At 44.2% G+C, this 20985-nt stretch overlaps 1 protein-coding gene across 4 annotated transcripts in view; it reads left to right on the top strand.

Annotated features, from left to right (window-relative positions):
* Positions 1 to 2360: 2360 nt before the first annotated feature.
* PPP4R1 (protein phosphatase 4 regulatory subunit 1) overlaps positions 2361 to 20985 on the top strand; it is a 59908-nt gene continuing 41283 nt past the window's right edge. For 2 of the 4 annotated variants that reach the window (XM_065753705.1, XM_065753703.1), the window contains exons 1-2: positions 2361 to 2512; positions 2695 to 2739. In XM_065753705.1, coding sequence (XP_065609777.1) covers positions 2506 to 2512; positions 2695 to 2739 — 52 coding nt within the window. In that variant the 5' untranslated portion in view covers positions 2361 to 2505. Of the gene's footprint in view, positions 2513 to 2694; positions 2740 to 2856; positions 2979 to 5781; positions 5886 to 20985 lie in introns of those variants that run through there. The other 2 variants (XM_065753702.1, XM_065753706.1) reach the window with 2 other exon arrangements.

Below are 20985 nucleotides of genomic sequence, written 5' to 3'. Positions count from 1 at the left end.
TTTGTCTTCCAAGGTTAAACCACTCTGATCCTTGTTATTTGTGAGAACATCACTTATCACTGCTTGAGAAGAACACATATGCACGGTATGATCCAAAATTAATTTATATGAATTTATGTTAAGTACAATCTTTTGTAATCATCATTTGCCTTGCTTTATTGCATAAATGCAATGCTGGCAATAACTAACACTATTAATATACTCTTAAGAGAAGTAGTTCTGATGCATTCCAAATTATAAACTCATTTGCAGTTGATGTATCTCATTCAGTTTAGTTTCTCATTCTGATAGTAATAGTCAGAAGCTGCTCTCAGACCACTGTAACCCACAGCTGGCATGCATTAGTGACTCTCTTATAAAAAGTTGAAAAGAGAAACCAAAGCTCTCGATTCTTTTGGTAAAACCAAGCACAGAACATTTTGAAGCTACTGATTTCAAAGGAAGCAAAACGGCTTGGACTGTGGTGAAGAGTGTAAAGCAGAAAGAAACCATACTGGAAATAACTCACAGTAGTAAGAGATAAAGATTTCATCTTAAATTATACTCTGTTTTTTGCTCTAGGTCTATCATGTTTATATTCAGCATTGCTTGGTACTGATGATGTCAAATATTTCCACTGAATCTTCTCTTCAATTACTCCTGCAGAGAATAACACGGTTCATATAACGTAGTCATGGTGAATTTATTTGATTTACTCAGATTTTGAGGTTATCTATCTGAATAAAAGCAAGTGTCAGACAGTCAGTGCCCAGCAGACCCATTGATTTCTCTATAAAGACTGAAACAGCGCAAGTCAGGCACAGCTTGTTCTGGAAGAATGTAAGGAAAGGGATGTATACATTCTGAAAGATGGCACATTTTCAGACAGAATGGAAAAGAATGACTGTAGAGGTTTATTTCTTATCTGGCTTATGAAATAAAAGGAAAATAGCAGCACGATGTTAAAAAGGAGTTTACAGGATATGAAATCAAATATTAAATTAAACACTGAGCAACCAAAATGGCTTTTTTTTTCTTTTTGAAAAACTGGTCAAAAATAACTTTATTTTCTGTGTAGTAACACTATCACTGATCATTACAGAGGTAACAAGACAGTGGAACGCTGATAAGACTCCCTAGAAGCATAGTATCCATAACAGTCCTTTTCTTTATCAAGTTAATGCTCTGGGCATTAATTAGAACACTTGTTCTGTCCAACATTTTTCAGTTTCCTGTTTACAGTGGAGGATATATCTAGTTACAACTACTGACAGCAAACATAATCACTGACAATAAGGCAAAGCCAGTGAGAAATGATGGATACCTTTATGCATACAGATGATTACATTTTTATGAAGTGAAAACAAATAGCAGCCATGTAGAGAACCTTGGTATTTCTGAACCATGTGTAGAGAGCCTCCAGTATATCTTAACTGCATGTGCCCAGCAGGCACAGCCCACGAGGCCTCTGTGTGCAGCTGACATGAGGATTCTCACCTGTGGCACATCAGTGGCACAGCTGCCTCTGGGGACTTCTTTCCAGATGACCACACAGGGGCTGCAGCAGGGACTTCTGTGGCACGTGGCCCTGTGGGGATCTTCTCTCGAGACAGCCCTGGAGTCCAAAGTGTGAACTTTGAATCGTAGAAATGGTTTTTAATTAGAGCGGACCCTTAAAGGCCATTTAGTCCAACTCCCCTACAATAAACAGGGACGTCTACAGCTACACCAGGTGCTCAGAGCCCTGTGCAGTCTGTCCTTGCCTCCGGGGATGGGGGCATCCACCACCTCTCTGGGCAACCTCCTCCAGTGTTCACTACCCTTAGCGCAAAAAACTTTTTTCCTCGTATCCAATGTAAACCTCCTCTACTTCAGCTTGAAACTCCTTTCCCTTGCCCTGTCACAATGGACCTGGCTAATGCCTATCCCCTCCTTTAGATACTGAAAAGGATGGCCTGTCTGCCCCACAGAGCTCTCAGCATAGACTTCGTTGAACTACTTCATGAAGCCCCGGCTCTTTCCTCCAGGTAACTGAAGCCCAGCGTGAGGACTTCTGTGGTGCGACTCCCCACCCCAAAGCCCCAAAAAAGGCTCCCAGCACAACCCCGCGTTTCCCCGGCGCGCAGCCGAGAGGTCAGGCGCGGAGTGACCCTGCCAGGAGAGCGAGCCGAGACGCGCGGCCGTGCCGCAGCGGTGCCCGGTGTCGCCGCCGGCGGGCAGGGCCGGGCAGCCGGCTCCGTGCGTGAGTCAGTGCGAGGGGCGGGGAGCGCGGCGCGGCCGCGTGCGAGCGAGCGCGGCTCTGCCGGGCGGAGGCGGGGGCAGCGTGTCCGGCCCAGACCCCTCCTCCCGCCTTCCTCCGCCCGCCCGCTCCCTGCGCGCCTCTCCCGGGGACGCGGGAGACGCCGTCGCCGGGCCCGGGCCCTGGACCGCGCCGGGCCTGCCCCTTCCCTCCTCCGGCCCCGCCGCCCGCTCGCCGCCCCGCCGCGGGCTGGATGCGGCCCGGCGCCCCGCGGGGGCTGCAACAAGATGGCGGGTAGGTAGCACCCCCCTCCCCGCCCCGGCTCGGGAAGCGCTTCCCCGCAGCGGCGCCCCCTCCTCCCCCGTCCGGCGGCGGCGAGCCCTGGGCGCGGGGCCGGGCTGCGGGCGGGGAGCGGCCCCGCGGGACGGGCCGGGGGACGCGGGCGCGTCGGCCCACTGCTGCGTTGTTTCCCGCAGATCTGTCGCTGCTCCAGGAGGACCTGCAGGAGGAGATCGACGGATGTGAGCGGGGCCGGGGGACGGCGGGGGGCTGCGGGCGGGCGAGGAAGTGGCTGCGAGCGTGGATGCCCACGGTGCATTCTGGGAGGGGGAGGGAGGAGGGGAGGGAGGGATAGGAGGCGGAGGCCATGCTCCGCGCTCCCCGCTGTACATGAAGCACACCCGGGCGGGCGCGGGGCCGGCCGGGCTCCGGCGGGCGCTGCCGCGGGGGCGCAGGGGAAAAGTTGGCGGCGCGCAGCCGGGTGCGTTGGGCGCCGTGAGGAGGAGGGGGGAGCAGCGCGGGGCGGGGCGGTGGTTAACGGGCGCCGGGGCCGCCCCGCGGGGAGGTGTGGCAGCGCCCGGCCGGCGGCGGCGGCAGGGCGGTGGGGAGCTGGGGTCACCGCCCCGCGCTCCGATGGCCGCGGAGGAGAGCGAGCCGGGAGCACGTGGGTGGCTTTTTGTTGGGGTTGCGCTCTCCGAAAGGGATGAAGAGGGCGGGCGGAGTCGTGTCAGGGAGCGCGGGGTCTGGGGGAACCGGAGATGGAGGCAGCGGCCGGCCCTCCGTGAGCCGGATCCTGCCTGGCAGCCGGCCCGGGAGTGCTTGTGTGCAGGTGTGCACGGCAGCGTGCTCACGGGGAGGCGGCGGGAGGAGGAGAAACGAACCCTTCCTTTATTCTTCGGCTGAAATTTTCGTGGGAGGGGCGTTTTAAGCTTCTCAGGTCTACCTGTAAACACGGTTCCGTCTTCGCTTTCAGCGTGGGGATCCTCTGTTTCAAGGCTTTTTGTTGTGTACTGCCTCGCACAAAGAGCCTTCTTTGCAAGGCCCTGCTTTTTTTTTTCCTTCTTTTTTTCACTTTTGATTGTTGGAAACACAGGTAGCTTTCTCTGCTATTCTCTGATGGTGACAAGGGGGCTTCCTTAGCAGTGACACTCTTTAAAAGTGCATTCAGTTTGTACCGAGATGTTTTTTCTCGACTGAAAGCCAGGAGCTGGAGGAAGACATGACTATATCGCAGGAGAGATGATTCTGAGCCCATGTGTTCCCTGGTGGTGGTGTGAATGTTACGGATTTGCCTTCAGAAAGGAAGAAATTCTGTATGTGTGCACGGAGAGATGACTCAGTCCAGATGAAGAGTGTTCTGGAGGCAGGAGCCATAGAAATCTGAAAATTTGAAACCTCATTAAAAATGACTGAGGTTTTGATGGAAGGAGATAAAAGTGAATAGCTTGATGTATAAGTGTACTAAAAACAATCAAAAAACCCCACAGGAATCTATATGAATCGATGTGTGCTGTCTTGCCATAATTCAGCCACACCATGTCTTTTATGGTTTTTGTTTCTAAGTGGTTTTGTTCTGGTGAGGTGCAAGCTGAAGAGAAACTACACAGGCTGTGCATCTCTGGGCAAGAACACTGGGCCTGCACCTCAGGAATAACCATGTTTTATATCCATGAACAGCAGGTCTTAGGTGTTTTATGAGGGTTTTCCCAAATGATGTGTCATTTGGGTTTGCATTTCATGATTGCAAAGATGAATGACACTTCAGTAAAAAAGAAAAAAGACAGATAAAAAGGCACATTTCTTGCCTGGATTTACCGAAGCTGAACACACTTGGTAGTACACAAATATTTCATCTGTTAGGAGCTCTTCTGAGTAGTAGGGTTAGAAATTGGTTTAGAGGTGTATTTCTGATGTGCTAGAATGCAATTATAAGAAAAATGAGTATCCTTGTAGCTTTTATGCATGTGTGATTCTGTGATGCTGGCAGCTGTGGCCCTGCTGTTAAATGCACTGAACACGAGAAAATTTGTAAGAAAAGACTGAGATTCTCTGAATGGCTGAACACTGTAGTGTTTTGTCCTTGGGTTTTTAGCTTACCTGGTGTGAAACAGTAGTAAAACATCTACACTGACAAAAAAACAGGAGATGTGGTTAAGGGCGGCTGTGTATGTAAGGATCTGGATGGGATGTCTGAAGCTGGACCTCTGATGAGGTGTGTGACTTAAGATGTTGTAGCAGAGTATGTGCTCCTGTAGCTCATCAGTGAGTCTAGGTTTGATTCTGTATCGCAGAGGGGTATTTTTTGATCATGGTAATCAGTAATGTGATTCACCATTTTCTAGTACAATAAAAGTACAGATACCAAGAATAGGACTTTAGATGTCTTTTATTGGTTGTATTGTGAAGCAGTAGGAGAAAGTCCCAGAGTTGAGCAAATGCAACACAGTTGCTGCTAAACGTAGTAAAGGAAGCATCAACTTAGTTTTGTAGAGCTAAGAACAACTGCTGTATGATATTTGTCTTTAAGGTCTCTAGAATGAAAGGAGGGTCAGGGAAGCCCCTCTCAACAGCTGCTGAAAGGAGACTGTGGTGAAGTGGGAGTTAGCATTTTCTCCCAGGTAACAGCAGTAGAACAAGAAGTAATGGCCTTACTTTGTGCCAGGTGAGATTCAGGTTGGATATTAGGAAAAACTTATCAGAAAGAATGGTGAGGCAGTGACACAGGCTGTCTGGGGAGGTAGGGAAGTCACTGTCCCTGGGAGTGCTCAAGAACTGTGCGGATGTTGCACTGAGAAAATAGTTAGTGGGCATGGTGGGAATGGGCTGATGGGTGGAATGGATGATCTTAGTGTTCTTTTTGAACCTTAGTGATACTATGATTCTGATTCAATGGAAAGATGAAATTTAATCAGCAACTTGTACAACGGTACAATTTGTCCCATCCCTTAGTCATTGTGCCTGCTCACTGAATGTGGGTTTACCTGAAATAGAGAACAGTATGTTATTTTATCTTTGGAGCACTGTTTTAATAGCTGCTTGTAAAATAAAGTGTACCTTTTCTTACTGAGAATTGAATATTTAAATTAACTGCAGCATATCAGTAGAGAGTGGTAATTTTCCTTGTAGAATCATGGAAGATCTTTTGGATGTATGTGGAAAGGGTCTATTTAAAAATTGTCTTTTGTTTATTTGTCTATGAGGTCAGAGATTAAACGGGCTTTTGTAAGAAAGGCTTTTAGAGAGTGGTTAATAAACCAGCTGGATTGACTTCTAAATAATTAATTTCAGCTTTGCTTTGCATTTCTATTTTGCAAGCTTTGTATTTTCTGCTCTTGGTTGCTTGGAAACCACTGGAAACCTCTGTGATTTTTCTTGACTTTTTCTCCAGGTGAATACACACTTTACACCTGATGGCACATTACTACTAATTCCTTTAAGTATTTCCATAGCTTAGCAGGTGGCATTTCAGTATTTTATTACCTCAATTCCAGTGAATATTTTGCTTCTGTGCAGGTAGCTCTTGATGCCAAAAGCTGTGGTAGTAATTAAAGACGTTCTTTGTATCCCATGTTCAGCCAGTGGCTTTTCCTTGTTTGGTAGTTTGAAGATTTTCAGAAAAAGAATCGTCAGTGAAAGTACCCTGGCAGGACATACAGAGAGTTATAAAAGAAAATCAATTCCTACATGTAAGTACTTATTGTGAAATGCAGCTCTGTTACCTTGTTAGTAGGTGTAGTGTCTTCCCCTTCTAGTGACCATCCTTCCTCCACCCAGTTAGTAACAGTCCATTGTATTTCATCTGTGTAGATATGAACCTAACAGAAATCTTTGTTTAATACCCATGAAGGTTAAAAAAAAAAGAGGGGAGGGGTGGGAGGGGAATATCCATAATGGCAGTGGTGTGAAGATTCCAAGTGGAAGCTCGCAAAAAGATTCTCCATCCCATCTGGTCACTGTGCAAAATAAGTCCACTGTTCAGTTGCAACTGGATGGTTACTTAGGCTGTTGCTTTCCTTGGCTTTCCATCTGAAATCTGATGTAGTGTGTGTAAAGAAAGATGGAAATTTGGCTTTTGTTCAAATACTTGTTTTCTGCATTCAAAATCAAAATAGAGCAGCATAGTAGGCTAGGTAGGAAACATAACATAGCTTACTCAAATGACTGAAAAGTGAACAAGAGGAGTATAGAATTATTGATTTCTGCTGATAAATAAGAAGTAATTTATGACTCTCCCTAGGTAGGTTCTCTCTCTCCCACTTGTCGATGCTCCTGCAGACTGAACTGATCAGTTCAGGTAGATGCCATCAGGTGTACCATGAGGCTTGCTTCTTTTCAGCTGCTCATTGATGTGTGCAGGATGTGTATGCTGAGAACGATTTGAAGTTAGAATCCAGATTGTGAAATGGGATTGCTTTACTTAATTCAGGGTTGTAATGTGATTTAAATCAGTAAAGAAATTCTGATTTAATAGCTGTTTTTAGTATTGTTTTTGCTTTTTTTTTTTTTAGTTCATTCTCATTGATCACTTTGAGTTGCATTTACATACAGCTTTTGGAATTTTGCCAATTGCAAGTACTGTAGACATGCTTAGGTGATTTAATTGCTTGACTTTCAGATTCTCCAGCTTTACTGTCACGTCGGAAAACAGTGAGTGAGAGTTATTGCTTTCTGTAATCTTAGTGCTCAGTGATTCAAAGAGAATAAGATAGCTTTGTTAATTGTAAAAAGCAGTGTTAGTGGTTGGATTTTACTAGTGGATAAAACAGTTCGAGAGAATTACTGGAAAAAGAAAAAAACAGAACAAAAAGGCAACCCAGTAGCTTTAATCAAATAGCTGTCTGCTTTGAGTATTCTGTTCTTTTGCATTGATTGGAAAAGGAGAGCAGGTCTTTCTAGCCTTTCCATAGAGCGAATGAATGAACCACTTATTTAGCTGAGCTGAAGAAAGCATTCTCTGAGCATCTGCAGATGTCAAAAGCTAGTTTATCACTGACCATATATTGTTGTTCCAGGCAGTCAACAAATCAGCTGGCATTAGCAGTGAGTTTGTGTTGGTCGAATGCATTAATTGAATTATTCTATTAGTCTTTGGGTAGTGCATTACTTCTTCCAAACAGAATCCTATTTCCCTGTGTAGTGTTTTAATTTCAGTTTCATTTTTTTGGACACATTTTTGGTAATACTTAGAAGATTTTTTTCCAAGAAAATTGGTGCCAAATCACGGTAACAGCTTGATACTGTCTTTTATCTTATTTGCTGCAGATTAAGCATTTTATACTGAGATAACATGCATTCTATGTATTAAAATTCACCATACCTTTTCTGCAGTAATATCAGAAGCTTTTGTTTTATGGCTCCTTTACCACAGAAGAAAAAATTACCAACTTTTGTTATGCTCTTTTTTGGAGTCTGAACATCAGGTCACTTCTTGGGCTTATTTCCAGCTTTCTGTGTAGTTCAGCTTCCAACATGATGTTCAAATGCTGTGTTGCAGTGCTGGCCTCTTGGTCTCATTGAAGGCATAGCTCTGGTAAAGGAGTGCCAAGATATTCTGAGTTTCTGGGTTGGTGTTTCAGTAGTATGCAGTCTTACCTCTCAGTTGTGAAAAATAACAAACAGGAATTAATGACAGATGTTCTGCAGTGCTTGGAATCAATTTGTTGATGTGACTGAGATTCTGTTCAATTGGGAATCCAATAATTGGTTTTCAATGAAAATGTAGCATGTGTGTTAATTCTGTTGTTTCCCCTGGAGATCATGTTTTTACTCTCCTGACTCTTTCAGTTCATTTGTTTGCCTTTTAATGTGGTGACTGACTCTCACAGAAAGTGGGAGACTCAGGTGACTGGCTGTGTCCCTGCGGTATAACAGTTTTAGCAGTCTTTCATAGGTAGTGGCTTGTCTCTTTTTTCTTGAGAAATGCCCTAGGATCTTAGAGAGGAGGAGGCAATGTGAGGAAATGGTTGTGCTTGATTCAGTACAGGGTAATGAACCTTCCTTGTGCAGCTGCATGTGCTTTTTTTTTTCTCCATTACACCTAGCAGAGGATTGAAGAAGAAGCAATTTTCCAGGCTTTCAGCTTCCCAAGGTCAGCCACATCACTTTTGATGGCAGAAATCCTCAATTAGGGTTGCTGGCTTCTGGGTATTTGTGTTGGGTTTTCTTTTGGTTTTTTTCTTCCTGATGGTCTCCTAGGGCTATAGGCGTTCTCCGCCTTCTCTCTTTCTTTCCCCGCTTGAAAATGGGAAAGGAAGGAGAATGACAGAAAAGAGATGAAAGTTATCAAAAGTCTTAAGATAAAGTGAGACCTTGATGTTCATGGACTTGTTTCTGCTGACCTATCGTGGAGGTGGCAGACTGCAGTGTGATGAAGATGAAATGCGTTTTATCTTTTGCTGCTAAGGCTTCTCCATTGGATGTGCAGGAAGTTTTCCCTGTAAGAGTGTAGTGGCTGCAAGAGATGACTTGTTTCACCACCAGGTACAGATGTAACAAACAGCTTTTGCTTTGAGAGCTAGTGTAACAATTCTGCATGTAGGAGAGTGAGCCAGGAATGGCTTCCCCTGGAGGAAACCAGACCAGCAGGCCTTCTCTATCTGCTTTGGAAGGAATAGTATAAGAAAAATTTAACAAGGCTTTTTCTGGGTTGGATATTGTACTTCTTTCTGTTAATATGTTAAAATTGTGTCCAATGGATAGTTTTAAAGAAGCATCAGTGTATGTCTATGAATAGTTTGTTTGTTTGCCATACTGCTTTTAAGATCAAGAATAACAGAAGGCAAATAGCACAATAAATACATGCTAGTCTAGGATACAATCTTCATAAAAGCTAAAAATATTTGTTAATAAAATTGTCATGCTATAGGAATGATAATGCAAACTGTTGGAATGCTTTTCTCTGTTAAACAAGCCTGGTTAGGTATTTTTTTGTCTTGTTGCCATAGTGCCTAATAAATAGCTCCCAAATATTTGAATGTAAAAGAGACCACCTTTTCCTTCCTCTCCAGCCTGCTTGAGTAGTCTGCAGGGATACTTGCAGTGCAAGTTTGCTTGTATGTATGTTTTATTAGAGGTAACTAATTGAAAAAACACTGAAATTAACTATAACAGTTTTTCTTTCTTTTTCTAAGAGTGAATCCAATATGTTCAGTACTACTTAACCTTTTCCTGTAGACCATGCTTTTATTTGAAGAGCTGCATAAAGAAGGACAGTGTGAGGAGTTGCAGAAAGAATTTCAACCTTGGAATGCTTGGGAAGCACAAAGTCTTATCCCGCCGAGTCTTGGATTCTGTCTGAAAAAGCCTGAAGAATGTCGTTCAGGATTTAAGTGGAGAAAGGAGAGGAACAGTTAAGAAGTGCAAAGTGACATCTATTGCAAAGCTGTATTTTATAGCCGGTGGTTGTCAATCTGTGATGGAAGCTTGCCTTCTCAGTGCTTAGCCTGGGTGAGCATGTTTGAGTTACTGTGCTTGAACCAGCCCAAGTAAATTGTTGAATCAAGTGGAGCAGTTGGGTTGGTAGCCAGTATGCTACTGTTCATGGCTTCATAGCACTGCAGAGCTAGAACAAACCTTTAGAGCATTTGAACCATAATGTTCTCCTTTTCCGTTAGTCCAAGGTTAAAGCCTACACAGTTTGAACGTGGTGTTTTTGTGTGTAACAGATAGCCAACTAGGGGCAGGACTGGAGTGTGTCTCCAAGCACAGTAAATGTGTGTGTCCTGTGGTAGTACAGGAGGACCAGGCAGAACGTCTTGGCTGAAGATGAAAGTAGGTTCTCTTCACAATGCTACAAAAGCTCTATAATAGTCACAGAGTAGCAGTGCTCCATATTTAGGGGGTGGATAGCTCTGACTGCAAGGAACTTGTAGAGGAGAAGAAGCTGCGTTCAGTTAACTCCCTTGCTTACATTGTCAGGCTTTTTCTTCATTCCAGCATCATTTCAGAAGTCTTAATTGCATGCAGCTGTTTGGAAAGGGTGAAGAGATGGGGGTTTAAGTAATAGGAGACTTGGATACTGTGGTGATTGGCGTGACATGCTCCCAAAAGGAAACTGGTGAACAAAATATAAACTGTTGATTGTTTTAACTGGTAGCTCGGATGTCCTTGTCTTTGTTTCAACTTCCTCTGGCTCAGCTTTTGTTGCAGGTCTGACCGTTAAGTGGTAGAAGCTATATTCTGCTGGTGTGCAAATTAATGACTAGTGAGTAATAAGAGATGGAGATTTGTTTTCCTTTGTTTCAGAGCAAACCAGTATTTGCAGTGCTGCTTGTTTGCTTCAAAGAGATGAACCTGTTTGTAGCTGCACCTGTCCTTGTTGCTTAAAGGATTTTGTTTTACCCTTTGTTTTCTCTTACGTTTTATGAGAAAGACAACTCCTTTGGCATGCTTGATAACTGTCTTTTTTTCTAAAGGCTTTTACTAGGTGAAAATACTCTCTTAATGTGTTTAGTCTAGTGGCTGTTAAATTTGCTGTGCCATACTTGCATAAGTTCTGTGTGTAAACAGCTTAGCTGCTGATTTTTATTCCTGTGTTTCTTTCATCTGCTAAATACTCCCCTCCTGAAGCCTGTAGTCAGACTCTATTTGGATGAGTTCGCTCTGTCTGTGCTTCAAGCAGTTAGCAAGCTACTATGAACATGATGCACAAGGGCTAATGTTGTAAGCCTTGCTGTTAGTACGGTAACTTTGGGTCAGAACTGCTTTGCACTTCCTCTTTCTTACCTTCTTTCATGCCTATTCTCACTCTCCTTCCTTCCCACCCTGACTGGTGTGCAGATAGTGAGGTCTGTGCATATGGCTGTGATTTACAGTGCACAGAGCAGGAGCTCAAGTCGGGGTGATGCTTCATTTTTGAAGGAGGAGATTGAGGGTAAGATAAGAAAAGATGAAACGTGGTTCTTATTTCTGCTAATACGGTGGCCAGACTGGAATTATCAGCTGCAAATCCTTTTTATCCATTCACCAGTCTTGTATAACACTGAGCAAAATCATAACACTGTTCAAACTTGCATTTTTTTCTATTGAAAACATTTCAGGATAAACTTGCAGCGCCCAATTTGCATTTTTAGTTTCAGGCTTGAAATCCACTATGTTTTTCTGCTGTGGTATCTCATGGACGGGTCAGATCCCACTTTCTGGCAGTGGAATCTGTGGTCATCTGTAAATCATATCAGGCAGGTGAGGTGGTGTAACTCGGCAAAACAAACAAATTTGGTGATATTTGCAATAGCATTTGATTAATGTTATTGAAGCAGTCCAGTAAATTTGTAAATGAAGCTGAAACAACATGACCAATGCTTTTGTCTGTACAACTGAAGGTGGAGTACAGCGCACAGTAAAAGACTAGTAAGTTTCTGACTGTGGATAAATACAGATGCTTCTGTGCTCTACTTAGAATCTCACTTGCCGTGGTGGGTTTCTCTTTTCAGAACATTAAGGTGCAAAATTACTCTTAGATTATTTTCTGTCTTATTTTCTGTGCTTTCAGTACTGAAGGGCTGAAAATACTACTTGTATTCTGTAGAAGTCTGAAAGCAAGGTGAATTTATTCTTTCATAGAGGATAGTGATTTAGAACAGAATCTGTTATGGATGTTTTTGGTAGCATATCTATATATGGGCTTGTAGAACTAATATTTTTACATTACAGTTCAACAGAAAAATTACTTGCTTGAGCGGCAGAATGAGAACAAAGTCCTTAATGCATTTAATGCTGTATTAACCTGAGCATCCTTACAGTAACAGTCCGTTTAGAGCCTAGCTAGGTACCTGTACTATGCTTGAATAAAAAACAGTCAATTTAGCTACATCTGTGGCAATTGCCATGAACTCCTTAATAGATCTGGAGAATGCTTTGGGAATGCAGATGATAAAAGGAGAGATCTTGATGGAAGTCTTGAATCAAAATTGCTTGTTCCTTTGAGAAATAAATAAATGCTCATCTTCAGAACACCCATCTTCTAATTCCTCCATTTCTATGCCAAAATAATGGTTATATTTCTGCCATGAAGCTTGTAGCAGGTACAGAGGAATGTAAGAGACCTTGCTAGACATTGGTAGAGTTGTTCATGTATTACTGAATAAAAAAAAAAGTAGTAATTTTCTTCAAACATGATCTTTTGTGTCTGTCTGTAAAGACACGGTATGCAGAAGTTCCTTGTGAAAGGTACTGTGAAGATGAGATGCAGAACAGAAATTACCTCATTTGAAAATTGGCCCATAGACAACAGTTTGAAGAAGGTTGAGTTGTAAATGCACTTCCCTTTGTGTCTGACTTCTTAGCCAAGCTTGTCATTGGTTGACAGAGCACCTCTAAATGGTCTCAGCAAAGTGGCTTCATGGCCCATGGTGATAACTTTGGGAAGTAATTGTTGAATTCCTTCTGTAAAGAAATTAAGGCAGTTGTGTGTCTTACTGTATTTTTGATGTAGCATGCACCAGATGTGAGACCAAGACAAGCCTGAAAAAATGTATGCTAAAGACTTCTAGAGAAATGATCAGTTGGGAAAACAAAAATAAGGAGGTTATTTGACTTATGTCATGCTCAGTGGTTGTCAAATATTGAAACAAAATCCAGTGCTTATTTGAAGAGCAGTTTGCAAGGTACTTAGTAGAAACCGTAGCCATCAGCTAAGTTCATGTGTTTATATGCTTTACACTACTTCGTTTCTTACATAGCTAGAAAGTAGTGTCACTGTGATTAATTTTTCACACCATTGGTTGACCACTGCTTCTCACCCTACCACCATTAGCAACTTTGAACTAATGGGTTAGAATTTTTTAATAGGAACTCCTAATCTCTTTCAGGTCTGTTTCTTTTAGAAGTTGACAGGAACATGTGAGGCTAGATTAAGATTTACTTATGCACTCAATTTTCATTAATTTCAGTTGATTCAATGATGGATTGTAGTTTGAGGGCCTTCTGAGCACTTGGTCTTGGTGTACTGGTACTAGTTTGAAAAAGTGGAGAAAAATGGGGAAGTGACCTATCATTTTTCTGCATGAGGAGTGGAAAGCTCTGTACTTGGGTGAGTACTCGGAGTTGTAGAAAGCAGAGGAAAGCTGAAGAGGCAGCGTTAATATTTGGTTAAGCCTTTTTGACACCTTTTTGGAATAACCTTTAAGTGTAATGGTCTCATGCTCCTTTTATCTTGCTTAGATCCATGTCTTGATGGTGAGAATGAAAAAGAGCATGTAAGATAAAGGTAACAGTACTTTTTGTAACTATCATCTGCTCATGCAGGGATTGATTTTAATCACTCTCCTCTTCCCAGTTGGTATTAGTTTTGCTTTAGGTTGATTAGGATGCTGCCATTTGTACAATCTCCTCTGTGAAGAATGGCTGAGATGCTGGCAGTGAGCAACGTTGCTCAGTATCTGTAGCAGAGACATATCAAACTTACTGTAGCACTGAACTTAATTTTACACTGCAGTGGCAAATACACCTGATTTTCTCTTTGAACTAGTGTTGAATTGGAAACTGTTACTCATTTGTGTTTATCATTGATAATTCTGATGTGGAGTGTTTTTAGCAGTTTGACTTAGGTGGTTTCACCAGGCAAAATGTATGACAACAGTCAGATCAGTAAATCAAAGACACCAGGTATCCAGCCAGCTTTGGTGCACGTTTATGTGTTAAGACGTATACGGTGTGCCATCTTCATGTTGTGTAGCAGCTAACATGGCTTCTATGTTGGACCACTGTAGGAGGAGTATTAGACAAGAATTAATGAGGAGAAGGAATAGTTGAGAGGAGAGAAACAGGAACTAAAGCTAGTGGAGGTTAGTAGAGGGTTGGTGTATTTTTTTCATTGATGCATTGATAGCTAACTAAAAATAATTCCTTAGGTGACTATATTTGCAAGAGTTTCCTAGGTTTGTGCTTTGAATGTATGGTCTGATTTACAGACTTTAAATGTAAGATACTGTTACAAAATTAATTTCACTTGACTTTTATAGTGATACTTTTCCCCTCAGTTGGTTACATCACAACTGAACTGTATAAACTTAGTTAAGAAATTGATCTGACTGCAGTGGTTTGGCTCCCTAGTGAAGGATGCAATTATAATGATTTCCCCCCCACCCCCCCTCCCCCCCAAAAAAAGAAAGAAAACAAGCAATTAATTTTCTGTAATGAAGAATATGTATCTGACTTAATTCATGTATGGATGCCATGGAACATGTTTTGTCTTTCAAAAGTCTGTGTGTGAGAGTAGGATCTCGTACAGTGAGATGGGTCTCTGTGAGAAAGGTGCAGGCATAGCTGTCTTGGCCTAGCTACTAACACAGGAAAACTGCTTTCAGTTGAATTTACATCTGTGGAAGGATGTAACCTGTTCCTTGTTAACTTACCTGGCATTAAAACTTAACCTGCTGTATGAGTGCTCAGTGATCAACTGCTCAGTCCTCGTGATCAACTGCTTTGAAGTCGGCACAGCCGGAGCTGCAGTGGCTGATTGAGGTACAGGGCGGGTTTTCTGGAGGTTCCTGTCTCTCGGGAACCGAGTGAGAGCAGCCAGTCCCGGCAGACCCCGGCAGCTCTCTCTCGCGAGAGGCTGATGTGGCGTAGGCGTTGCCAGGGAAACGGCGGGGGATTTAAAACGGTCAGAACCCGGAAGTAACACTCAGTCCTCGTGATCAACTGCTTTGAAGTCGGCACAGTCGGAGCTGCAGTGGCTGATTGAGGTACAGGGTGGGTTTTCGGGAGGTTCCAGTCTCTGGGGAACCGAGTGAGAGCAGGCAGTCCCAACGGCTGTTCGCGAGAGGTTAACGAAGCGTTAACGAGGCATAGGCGTTGCCAGGGTTTCAGCGCCCTCGCCCACACCCCTCAGCTGAATAGGGCTGAAGGAGTATATCCCTGAAGGGCGCAGGGAGGGCAGCGAAGTATCACATTACAATTCATATATATATATATATATATATATTATTATAAACTATTATTTATTTATTTACTTTCAATTTTTCTTTTCTTTGTTTTTATTTTTTTTTGCCGTGGTCTCTACAAGACAGAGGGCTTGCCTTAAGAAGGCTGTGGCGACCCAGAAAGAAGGTCTGCCTAGAAGTGTGCCTACACAGGTCTCTGGTTGCAAGGAGTGCCAGAGCCTGCTACTACTAGATGAGGGTGCTAAGCAGTTCTCCTGTGCAAGGTGTGAGCAGGTGGAAGATCTGCTTAACATGGTGGTTGAATTGAAAGAGGAGGTTGAGAGACTGAGGGCCATCAGGGACTGTGAGCAGGAGATTGACTGGTGGAGTAACTCCCTAGAGTGCCAGAGAGAAAGGCACCAGGGAGATCCCCCACAGTTGGTGGTGGACTCCCTGACCTGTCCGCATAGGGCAGAAGGGGGATATCTGAGGGATAGGGAGGGCTGGCAGAGAGTCCCTGCTTGGTACCCTGCTCGGTACCGTGGGCAATCTCCCCCTCTGCCTCCCCAGTGTCCCCAGATACCCCTAAGCAATAGATTTGCAGCATTGGAAGTTGAAGAGGTGATAAGGGGTGAAGTGCAGGAAGATTCCCGCAGGAGGTCACCAATGGCAAGGCAGTCACCTCCGTGCATTGAGACTGCTGCTACTAAGAAAGAAAGGAAGGTGATCGTAGAGGGTGGCTCCCTTCTAAAGGGAACTGAGGGCCCCATTTGCAGACCAGACCCAAACTGCAGGGAAGTGTGCTGTCTCCCTGGGGCTCGGATCAGGGACATTACTAGAAGACTCTCAGACTTGATACGCCCCACCGACTACTACCCATTACTAGTAGTTCAGGCAGACTGCAATGAAATATCTCAGAGAAGTCTGCGAACTATGAAAAGAGATTTCAGGGGATTAGGGCGATTAGTTCAAGGGGTGGGAGCACAAGTGGTGTTTGCTTCCATACCTTCTGGGGTGGTGAAGGACACAGAATGGGCTAGGAAAACACAGGTGATGAATAATTGGCTGAGAGGTTGGTGTAGAGATAGACACTTTGGGTTTTTTGACCATGGGGCAGTTTACTCGGCTCCTGGCCTGTTATCTGTTGATGGGACGCACCTATCCCAAAGAGGGAAACGAATCCTAGCACAGGAGCTAGCTGGACTCATTTTGAGAGCTTTAAACTAGCTGTGACGGGGGAAGGGGATAAAACAGGGCTCACCAGTAAAGAGCCTAAGGAGGCTGTGCTGGAGAAAGGGGTGAGGCAGATATCTCAGCTGAAGTGCATCTATACCAATGCACGCAGCATGGGCAATAAACAAGAAGAGCTTGAAGCCATTGTGAGGCAGGCTAACTATGACCTTGTGGCTATTACAGAAACATGGTGGGACCTCTCCCATGACTAGAATACTGGGATTGATGGCTACAAGCTCTTCAGAAGGGATAGACAGGGAAGAAAGGGTGGTGGCATAGCTCTCTATATCAGAGAGTGTTTTGATGTTGAAGAGCCAGTGGTTGGAAATGACAAAGTAGAGTGTCTATGGATAAGGATCAGGGGGATAGTCTTTAGGAGTGACATCGTGGTGGGGGTCTGTTATAGACCACCTAGTCAGGATGAAGAAATAGACGAGGTGTTCTATAAACAACTCGTAGATGTTGCACGATGGCCAGCACTTGTTCTCATGGGGGACTTCAACTTCCCTGATATATGCTGGAAATATAATACTGTGCAGAGGAAGCAGTCCTTGAGATTTCTAGAATGTGTGGATGATTGCTTCCTGACACAGCTGGTGCAAGAGCCTACCAGGGGAGATGCCTTGCTAGACCTACTTTTCACTAACAGGGAAGGACTAGTAGGGGATGTGAAGGTTGGAGATTGTCTTGGCCAGAGTGACCATGAAATGGTGGAGTTGGCTATTCTGGGTGACATCAAGAGGGTGACTAGCAAAACTGCTACCTTGGACTTCCGGAGGGCAGACTTTGACCTGTTCAAGACACTTGCAAGGGTCCCTTGGGACTTGCTCCTGAGGGGTAAAGGGGTCCAGGAAGCCTGGATGCTCCTCAAGATGGAAATCTTAAAGGCACAGGAGCAGGCAGTCCCGGAGTCCCGTAAGTCAAGCCGGAGGAGCAAAAGACCAGTGTGGATGAACCGGGATCTTTTGTTGAGACTCCGAGAGAAAAAGAGAGTCTATGTCCTCTGGAAGATGGGTCAGGCTACTTGGGGTGACTACAGAGAACTGGCCAAGATCTGCAGGCAGAAAATTAGAAATGCTAAAGCCCAGCTTGAACTTAGACTGGCTACTGCTGTAAAGGAGAACAGGAAACCCTTTTACAAATATATTAACAGCAGGAGAAAAACTAAGGAAAATTTCCCTCCTTTACTCAACGAGGCAGGCAATGTAACCACAGATGATAAGGAAAAGGCTGAGGTTCTCAATGCCTTCTTCACATCTGTCTTTAATAGACAGAACAGTTGTCCACATGGTACTTGCCCTGACCTGGAAGTTCGGGACGGGGCGCATAATGCACCCCCTGTGATCCAAGCAGAGATGGTCAGAGACCTGCTCCTCCATTTGAACTGCCACAAGTCCATGGGGCCAGATGGGATCCACCCAAGGGTGCTGAGGGAGCTGGCAGAGGTGATTGCCGAGCCACTTTCTGCCATCTATCAGCATTCCTGGTTATCTGGAGAGGTCCCACAAGATTGGAGGCTTGCCGATGTGACTCCCATCTACAAGAAAGGCCGTAAGGAAGACCCGGGGAACTACAAGCCTGTCAGCCTGACCTCGGTATCAGGGAAAGTTATGGAACAGATGATCTTGAGGGAAATCACACGACACGTGCATGGCAATAAAGGGATCAGACCCAGCCAGCACGGGTTCACCAGGGGCAGGTCGTGCTTGTCCAACCTCATCTCCTTCTATGACTGGGTGACCAGACAGGTAGATGAGGGAAAGGCTGTTGATGTAGTCTACCTGGACTTCAGCAAGGCCTTCGACACGGTCTCCCACAGTATTCTCCTAAGGAAACTGGCAGCCCGTGGTGTGGACAGGTTCACTCTTCTCTGGGTGGAGAACTGGCTGGAGGGCCGTGCCCAGAGGGTGGTGGTTAATGGAGTTAAGTCCAGCTGGCGTCCTGTTACGAGTGGTGTCCCCCAAGGGTCAGTTTTGGGGCCCATCTTGTTTAATATCTTTATTGATGACCTAGATGAGGGAATTGAGTGTACCCTCAGCAAGTTTGCAGATGACACAAAGTTGGGAGGATGTGTCAAACTGCCTGAGGGTAGGGAGGCCCTTCAGGGGGATTTGGATAGGCTGAACAGCTGGGCTGAGCTCAATGGGATGAGGTTCAATAAGGCCAAGTGCCGGGTCCTGCACTTTGGCCACAATAACCCCATGCAATGCTATAGGCTTGGGGCAGAATGGCTTGAAGAATGTAGAGAGGAAAAGGACCTGGGGGTGTTGGTTGATGCTCGGCTCAAGTGAGCCAGCAGTGTGCCCAGGTGGCCAAGAAGGCCAACAGCATCCTGGCCTGTATTAGAAATAGTGTAGCCAGCAGGAGCAGGGAGGTGATCATCCCCCTGTACTCAGCTCTGGTACGGCCGCACCTCGAGTACTGTGTTCAGTTTTGGGCCCCTCACTACAAGAAGGACATTGAGGCCCTGGAGCGTGTTCAGAGAAGGGCAACAAAACTGGTGAGGGGTCTGGAGCACAAGTCTTATGAGGAGCGGCTGAGGGAGCTGGGATTGTTCAGTCTGGAGAAGAGGAGGCTCAGAGGAGACCTTATTGCACTCTACCACTTCCTGAAGGGGGGTTGTGGTGAGGAGGGGGTGGGCCTCTTCTCCCTGATAAATAACAACAGGACGAGAGGGAATGGCCACAAGTTGCGCCGGGGAAGATTTAGATTAGACCTGAGGAAACATTTTTTTCTTTGAAAGAGTGGTCAGGCACTGGAATGGCCTGCCTAGGGAGGTGGTTGAGGCACCATCCCTAGCGCTGTTCAAGAAGCGTTTAGATGAGGTGCTAAGGGATTTGATTTAGTAGTTGGGTAGGGATGGTGATAGGAGGATGGTTGGACTAGATGATCTTGTAGGTCCTTTCCAACCTTATGAACTTATGAGTGCATTTTTACCTTCCCTCACATTTTCCTCTCATAAATGATCCAAGCAAAAAGCTCTGACACATGGGAAACAAAACAAACCCACAGACCTGAACCCTGTGCCTCGGTCTCTTAAGGTCTGGGCAAACAGAAGTTCAAACAGTTGTGTAAACCTTGGGTTGCCAAGTGCTTTCCTTTTTTTGCTGCAACAGCTTTATGCAACTGACCTTTTTTTGAGCCTTCTCTCTCCTCTGCTGTTTGTTATCCTTTGCCTTAGGCATATCCAGGAGCACTGCTTTCTGTCCCCAGACTACTCGACTGTCTACCTTGTCTTTCTCAACTCCTTGCTTGCTTTCTTCCTTGCTCCTATTTTTTCAGTTTGATTTTTTTTTTTTTAAGATTCTTTAAGTTGAAGCACTATTAATGTACCCTTTGCTTTTTCCCATAATTTCTTTGTTTGATTTCTATCAAGGATCTTATGTGCTATCAGCAACTGCAGAATTAGGGTCTTCATCCAAGGATTTATTTATGAGCAATTAAACAATGTGCATTGATTCTGTACATAGAAGATGGAAGAAGTGTTTTGCTGGTAAAGTGATGCTATTAACTCAGCTCTAAAAATATTACTCCTGTAGAGAACTTTGGTTGTTAGATCTTTTGACATTTGAAATACAACAGGGAAGGCATTCAGCAGATGGTACCAGCTTGCATATTCAGAATGTTGAACACTGAAGTTAATGATACAGTATCTAACAAACAGTTTATATTATACAGTATAACTGTATGAAACTCCTTTTCTCTCTTGGTTGGACTTCTGGACTGATTGATCTTTGTATGTATTTGTATTTGCAGATTTTCAATAAGCTTTTCTTCAGGCTGGCCAAATTTGTCTGAAGAGTTGTGGTATGCTGCTGCATTGTATTTTCAGGAGTAAAGTAATCTGGGATAGTTGTTGCAATTAAATGATTGTAGTTGCAGTTTTTGCAGATGTGTATTGCATTTGCAGGGTGTGTTTGTTGCAGGACTGCATGTTTGAGTAGTCTAGAGGGCATGTGGAAACTAAAAATCCTAGTATTTCAAAGTCCCAATTCCAGGTAGCTCTGCAGAGCAAGCACAGACCTCCTTTGCATTTCATTGTGGTTTCTGTTTATATGAAGTTGCCTTTTGATGAACTGGTTAGTAATTATGCAGCAGGTGAGCTATACCTATTTTATTTGGTAGTCAGATACAGCAACACACATGTGAACATCTTAATCTGTTTAATTTATTCATTATTTTAAACTTCTTTTTTGTTCTGTTAGCTGATACTGTATGGACTTGTTATCTCTGGACTAATTGCACCTATGATTTTGGGCTGTATGTTGAAAAAGCTGACTTCAGAATTAGCTAAAAGTCACTTGCCTGCTGTATGGTATATGTAAGATATATTAAAACACTTGGTCAGGTTAAAACAGCATGAACCTTGGACATTTAGTGATACATCATGTT

This window comes from Cyrtonyx montezumae, unplaced genomic scaffold (genome assembly GCF_038088225.1).
Source record: "Cyrtonyx montezumae isolate F1298 unplaced genomic scaffold, pur_monq_1.0 scaffold_8, whole genome shotgun sequence".
NCBI lineage: Eukaryota > Metazoa > Chordata > Aves > Galliformes > Odontophoridae > Cyrtonyx > Cyrtonyx montezumae.
This window is presented reverse-complemented; position numbering and strand designations above follow the sequence as displayed.